General features: G+C 44.0%; 1 protein-coding gene across 1 annotated transcript in view; it reads left to right on the top strand.

The window, feature by feature from the left end:
- Positions 1–1467: 1467 nt before the first annotated feature.
- LOC106815574 (eukaryotic translation initiation factor 4 gamma 2-like) overlaps positions 1468–7700 on the top strand; it is a 15300-nt gene continuing 9067 nt past the window's right edge. The window contains exons 1-2 of the mRNA XM_014820042.1: positions 1468–1581; positions 1911–2038. Coding sequence (XP_014675528.1) covers positions 1483–1581; positions 1911–2038 — 227 coding nt within the window. The 5' untranslated portion in view covers positions 1468–1482. The remainder of the gene's footprint in view (positions 1582–1910; positions 2039–7700) is intronic.

Here is a 7700-nt window from a genome sequence, read left to right as displayed (position 1 = left end):
TCACAGGTCAAAGGTCAATGGGGCACGGCAGATGTTGGGAAATTTTTTGAGGACATGGTCTGACGGAGCGATTGAAATACTTTTTTGTTTCAGCGGTGACCTAGCATTTTTATGGCTTTATTGAAAGAACCATGAAATGTACTTTCTGCTGACATGCGAAGAGTAAGTGTCGGATAACCTTTTAACCCTCAAGAGGAGGGTTAAACATGGATTTGTTGACTGTTAACAAAGGCCTGAACTGCTTTTGCTATTGTGGATGTGAGGCTACAGTTGCACAGTACAATTGCAAAGGCAAATGTTTGTTGAACAAGGTTTACGCTCCTCAAATCATATTATTTTCTAAAGCAGTCTCTGTATTAGCACACTGAGTAGCACCCTGTATTAGCACACTGTAATGAACCCTGACTGCTCGCGTGTGTAGGCAAAAACATGGGGGCAGCCCATTACGCATGCATGGGGGTGAACTGGCACTATTCTAATCATAATTATTGCCTGACAACCTGCAATGCAGATGTGTTAACTCACAGCTGAGCGAAATTCTCCTTGCCTGAATAGAGTACCGAAGTGTGACGTCACGTTGGCAAGACAACGTACGGGCTGGTTCTACACAAGCCACTGGCTCCATAGTGTAGCCATAGCGTGAAAATGTTTTGCGTACGTAAAACACGAGTGTGTGCGCTGCAGACAGCGGTAAAGCATCGGTAGCAAGTCGATCTTACAATATTTAATGAATTAAAAAAAAAAATTAAGAAAAAAAATTTTGTTTTTGTTAAATTTTTTTTTTGTTAAATTTTTTTTTCCCCCGTTCCTTTTCACTTCCATCCTTTGGAAATCTATAAAAACTGCAATAATGACTCTCAGAATGATGGTTACAATCGGGTACAAAACACGACACGCAGTTAATGTTACCAGAGCATATGATTGTGTAGAACCAGCAGGCTCGTTGTCATGCCACCGTGACGTCATCACTTCGGTACTCTATATACTCCTGCCCTGCCTGCAACTCAATGGAGTGAGTTTATCACGCACGAAGGGTGATGCCATCTTTGATTATTGATGACACTTGCACGCGCCATCTCGCGGCAACTGCTTTTGCTATTAGAGCATCCTTCACCCGCCCCTCTCCCACTCTCCCCCCACCACCACCACTACGCTCGTGCTCGACACATATCCATGATAACATGTTAATATAGCGAAGTCACAGCTGTATCTTTATTACTGTACTACCGGTATAGCAAAGCCTAGCTATCATAGATTTTAGATCTGTATTAGTAGTATCCTAGATATATGCTCTGAGCACGAACGCGGGGATGGGACGGTGCTCATTGTCTTCATTCGTTTGCCAGTGAGTTTTAGCATCAGACACCTGCGTCAGTTTGTTGAGCCGCTGTCGCTCTGCGGCACTTATTTGTGGTTTTTGTAGGTTAAGTGACATAACTTTACACCAGCAATGCAATATAATCTTGCCATTGTATTTGTCTGATGCCAATTCTTTATTTATCAGAAATTGATCAGACCAAGGAGAAACTGATGAGTGTATTGGAAGATAGGAGACTCAGCTTTCTATACCCAATGTTGATGGTAAGATATGTGTCTATGTATCTATGCATTTATCTATATGTCCATTGCTGATGGTAAGCAGTAGTCATAGTAGTTAAGCTTAGTTAGATGTATCTAGTCCATATAGGTTGGTTGCCCGTACATTTTAAGTAAGCATTCGGTACCTACTATACATGCTAAACTGAACATTCTGTATATTTCTGTTATAAAACATGATTTCTAGTATAGCCATAACAGATGAGAGCAATGTCTCTAAAAAAATTTAGATACCAGTCGATTACTTGTGCGTGTCAGTTTGTGTAGTATTCATATCGTAGAGAGTAATGTTTCTTATTTGTGTTCATGTGTAGGTCCAGCAGAAGATGAGCAGAGCAATTGAGACTGATCCTAACCCAACATCCATCTATAAGTGGATCAAGGACAATGTGAACAGCAAGATGCACACAACCCCAGTGTTCATAAACGTTCTAACAACCAGGTATGTAACTCCAGATGGAGCGCATGGATACTAGCAGAAGCGTTGCCGAAAGGAGGTTTGTTAATCCGAAGTGCTGCGGCGATCTTGTGCCGCAGTTCCCGGCAAGGACCCGGACCGCACGCGACGTCGGACTACTAGAACGTCCTACGACAGTATGCAGCGCTGGCAGCTTATGGATCCGTGACGCCGACTGCATAGGCCGCTGCGCAAGAATCCATAGTGCCAGCGAACAGTCCGCATTTTAGATGTGGACACAGAGGGCAGACATTTGGCGAACGATGAACAGTGTTCACTTGTTATAAAAACTGTAACCGCAGTAATCTGTTTCGTAACGAGCTGTGTCACGCGAAATAGAATGACTGCGAAATTCTGAACATTCGGCAGAACCCTGCCCCCAGTAATGGAAACGGCTGTCAGAATCAAGGCAACATGCCTTACCGCGCGTCTTCGCGGCCCAAAGCTTGCCAACGTTTTTTGCAACGTTCCAATGGCTTGAGGGCGTTTCGTAACGCGGAGTTTGAGAAGCAGTCGCGCCGACTCCGCCGCCTATAGCCCATAGACTGCACTCGCTCCACTCTCGGCTTTAGCTTGTCACTCGATGCTAATCGAGGGGCCTGGGAGCCGAGTCTAGTCTATAGTTTATAGCCTTTGCACTCTCGCCAACCTTCTCGAAGAGAGTAGCCTATTACTAGAAACATAAGATTTCTAGTAAATAGATTTCGTATTTAGTTAGCATTATTTTATTGAACGCTTTCAGTGCCCTGTGTCTAGTAAGGGGTATTCTACCTAGCAAAGGCGTCTTTGGAGCTGGAGGTAGTTTAGTACTTATCTTACTATATAAGCTAGTATAGTAGTACTAGTCGTAGAGTCTACTATACTAGTGGTTCAAGGTAGAGACATGAGTCCCAATATTATATGCGGCCAATGTATTGGACATGAAGGCCAATAAAACCAATGTCATTTACATTAATATAAAGTATATATATATTTAATAGGTTAGGGGTTATGGTCTAGGGTTCGTCATTATTAGTAAGTTTACTGTAACAGAGTTAGTCATTATTACTATTTAGCTCCTGCCCGTCCTGGTAGTTACTAGTACTAAGTTACTAGTAGTGCTGCGTAACTTAGTAGTACTACTTAGTAATTATTGTAACATGCTACTTTGTAGTAATTAGAAGTATTCATAGGTGTGGAATGTACCAAAAGTCTTTAAGTTTCTCTATCTATTTCGCCTATAATCCCTGCTAAAATGCCGGTCAATGCCTATCTGCCCAACACAAAGTACACCGAACGCACGACCGCGCTGCTGCACAGGGATCTGAACGTTTCAATAAGAATTAATGCCCTAAACAAACACGAAATCAATACCTTAGTAGTAGTACACAAAATAGCTGTGCTGCTGTGCACAAACCAACCGATGAATAGAGAGTTACACTTACACATATTAGACTGACGCCTCTCAATCCCGACAGTTTCCGGTGGTTCCAGACGCTACCACTACGTGTCCGAGCGTGTGTCTGTTGTGTAGAGAACATGCCGTGACTTAAAGGTGGGCAAACGGGGTACCAGTCTACTTATGCCTATTAGATTCGGCATTTCGTTGCGCGCTAATCGCACGCAATATGGTTACTACCTCATTCAACCAACAACAAACAAAGGAAGAAACTTGAAAACGTTTATTACAGGCAAAGGAAAGCGCGCCTTGACTCGCGAAATTTTCGAATAGGAGCATCTTCTGAAGAAAGTCGAGCTCCCTGGGGGGTAGTTCAAACCTGATGCGTCGAATGGCCAGAACTGCTCAATTCAGCGAAGTTGGTGCTTGCGTTATATATGTAACGTGTAAGGTGAAGGATGGGCGGCGGCAGGCGAAATCGTGTTTAGGTAGCGGCTCGCAGTGCGCGGCGGTTGGCGCGCTTCGCGCCGGATATTCGTGCGCCAGAATGTCAAGATTGCTGATCCAGCTGTAGTTCCGCCAAGACTTTCTAGTATGGTGACACCATGCATACACATCTACCGAAAGGACTGACCACTTGATAATTTCATATTATTTAAATTATAGTTTACTTAAGTACATTCACGTCGCTAACCAACTCGCTAGTGAATGGAGTGGATCTCGCTCTTAGTCGTATTTCTTGCGGAGAACAACGCAGAGCTCGAATAGTAAGGCAATTGTGGATCCAGGCTAAAGGTATGTTGCATGTGCATTCTTTGCGCTTAGTGGTTCAGTCCTCTTTATGTATGCTGCATGTGGTCTGTTAATGCAGTGTCTCACTACATCACACATACTAGAAAGCTTGGGGTTGCGAGACCTACCAGCGGGGTATCAGCAATCTGACAGCAGTGCTCTCGTACTGATTCGGTAAACCGAATGCATATATAGCCAGGTCCTTGCCTAGCGTAATGCGCGCCAACGCCGCTGTGTCTAGTATACGATAGTTCTTGCCATGTGTATGCTACCCATCTTAGTACTAAGCGAGCGCGCGCGCTCACTAACTAAGCTCCCCTGAGAATGTATTCGCTGATCGCCCACCTCTTCTCTTGTTCACTGTTGTTTACACGGTTTATTATATTTCTCACAGTCTCAATTGATATTAACGCGACTCAACTCGCTGATATTGAGCATGGTTCTGGGCCCTGAGTGTCTGAGCCGAGTAATTAATGTGACGCACTCTGGGTGTTATTGAGGACTCCCAGGCTGTAGACAGTCCTCGTGACAACATACTTAGAGAATTTTGTTCATTCCAACTATTCGAGAATGTTACTGCGTGATCTTTACTTATCTGTTGCCCCATTAAAATTTATTATTTTTTGCATTTTGTATGATAACTCTTTGACTGCACGTCGGCGCGCTTGTGTTTGTGCATGTAATTGAAAACGGGTGATTTCTCTATTCGTCATTTCTTTTTTTGTTTGTATGTCATATGTGCTTTGGACATATGTCAGAGAATGTGCTGCTTAGTAATATGTGGCTAGATCGCCGTTGCGCATAGACGGTATGAGCGTTGTGCGGTCCGTGCATCCGGTCAACTCAGCTGTCCAGGCACAAACAGAATCTATGAACGGCCGAACTCTCAGATAGGCCAGTTAGATCGCAGCGTATTCCGATACCCGTGTTTGCCACCTTTACTCCGGGCAGTATCTCGTACATTTCGACGGTAGGGTGTAGCGTCTGGTACTGTTGACCGGGGTACAGACTCTTTCCTATGCCGATAGTAAGACCCGTGTAACGTCGTCTTGATTCATGTCTGTTTGTGCACGGCAGGCACAGCCTATGTTGTAGTACTTACTACTGAGTTCGAAGTCTCATGATTTCGTGGGTTGTGTCAAATAGTTGGTGTCAAAATGGTCTATGAGTTTTGAGATTTTGAATAACGAATATACGGAAGTGACGGTGCCTGTGGCGCAACTCTCATGCCCCTTAACTTAAGGTATAGGGAGGAAATGAGAATTGCCAGCAAAAATCTAAAACGGCTCGACTAGGCTACGTTGAGCTCGGTCGCTCGTGCCTTCGCGGGTGTTGTTTAGCATCATTGTGTAGGAAAAGCCATCACTGTGTTGACCGCTATATTGTGTGTTGCAGGAGGTCACAGGTCTCAAAGTTCATGGGGGCATCAGTGGCAGCATTTTAGGACATTCTGAGAGAATAGGCGTAGTGCGCATTTGCGAGCTATTGAAAAAAATGTGTTGCTATTCTATGACGGGCATGACCTTTTAGAAATCATTTTGATTTGGCTTTATTGAATAGCTGATTCATTAGTACGCATGAAATGGCGAAGTTTCCGAAAGACATGCCATAGGTAAGAGTAGAGACAAGATTAAGACTTTGGTACATACAGTTCCACACTGCTTCGGAATAAAGCTTTTGACCCTCTCATATACATGATTGACGTAAGCAGAGTTAAGAATAACATGGTAGTTTGATTTCACTGGTCTGTTAGACTAGTAACAGTAATTGTGACTTACTGACCGGTTTTACCAGCCACTACTAGTACTAGTACTAGTACTACCAGACGACGCAGGAGCTGAATTAGTAATAATGACTCACTCTGTACTAGCTAACCTTGGACTACTTAATGGACGTAACCCTAACCCATAACCTAACTATTATATTGATATATCATTATTTTTTATATTAATGTTAAATTGACATTGGTTTTTATTGCCCATGTCAGTGGAGAGATTTCTTGTGGGCGTACGCCAAATCATATATATATGACACTCCATGTGACGTAGTACCGACTATGTGTCCTCTTTCCATCAATGTTGCACAAGTTGCAATTTCACTAAGATTAGGCTACATAAGACTACAATTAATTGATTAGTGTGTGTACTTTGTGAAGGAACATAGTTGGTTATGCTCTCTTAATAGTCATAATTCTTTAATGGTAGTTACTACTTGTGTGAATGTCTCACGTGTGCTCTTACGCCATTGCTACAAAGTGATATGCCGACTCGCTCTTTATTGTATCTGCCGTGGCTGTTTATGAATAGGCGCTCGACCTTAAGTTACATCTGCACATGTGCTCGCTTTTGTATTTGCCTGCGTTAATTAGTTAACAGGTGGCAGCTCTCTATTTCAGCCTGTAGCTTGCGTAGGTAAATGGAATGGGTATTCAAGTTAGAAATATAATGCTAACTAAATACGAAATCTATTTACTACCAAATTTCTTAATGTTTTCTAGTATAGGCCCTACTCTCTTTCGAGACCTTTACGCGTTATTCTGTCGTCGTGCCAAAATAGTTGCGTGTTACTACTACGTTACTGATGAAGCTTCCATCTTTAATGTCACTTAGAAGCGACTTAAACGTACGTAACCATCATTCAGGACTACGGGACCAGCTCCTCCTTTCCCATAACTCGCAGATTAGCCATCGAGTGTACTAAGCTAAGCCGAGAGGGTGGGAGCTAGTGCCAGTCTATGCGGGCTATAGGCGGCTGGGCAGGCGGCGCACTGCTTTTCCAACTCTCTCGTACGCGCACAGCCGCCATACATTGTGAACGTGTTGCCAATCAGCAACGCGATAGCGTTCCTGATTGCCTCATTTCCCTAATTGCCTTCTACTGTTTCGGACGCGTCCCCTGTGGACGTCACATTTGGGGTATGCTAAAGCGCAGGGCGCGGCGAGATGTTCAGCTAGGATCCAACCACTCCACACAGAGTACCGCGCGTGTGAGATTTCCGTGTATTGAGCTGACAGCCGTTCGATTGAAGCTCGGCTGGTGCGAGGTTCCGCGTGCCTGTGAATGTTATATTGTTGTGCATCTACCATGACCTACGTGTATAATGCTAAGTGAGTAAATCCATTGTATCTTGTTGCGCCTCTGCTTCAGAGCTGATGATACATGATTACCCGAACTTACAGCTGGTCGGCACTGTATGCACTAACAAGACATGTCACTGCTAACATCGAATCACTATCCGCCTATAGCATGTGTTTAAGCTGTGGACGCAAGTGAACACTGTTCACGCGGTGCTTCGCAGAACTATCTATATACAGGGATGAGATTCTTCCGCGGTGTCTGCCTCTGCGATCGCTCGGAAATCTGCAGATTGACAGTTCCAGGGCGTCGATTTTGTGAAACCATCTCTAAGATTCGTTTCCAGAAACCTATGCTAACAATTGTGCGGAGACTGTTGCGCTGGGCAGCATATGGATTTCT

This window comes from Priapulus caudatus, unplaced genomic scaffold (genome assembly GCF_000485595.1).
Source record: "Priapulus caudatus unplaced genomic scaffold, Priapulus_caudatus-5.0.1 Scaffold1150, whole genome shotgun sequence".
Lineage (NCBI taxonomy): Eukaryota > Metazoa > Priapulida > Priapulimorpha > Priapulimorphida > Priapulidae > Priapulus > Priapulus caudatus.
The sequence above is the reverse complement of the archived record's forward strand: the minus strand, read 5'-3'. Positions and strand labels throughout refer to the sequence as shown.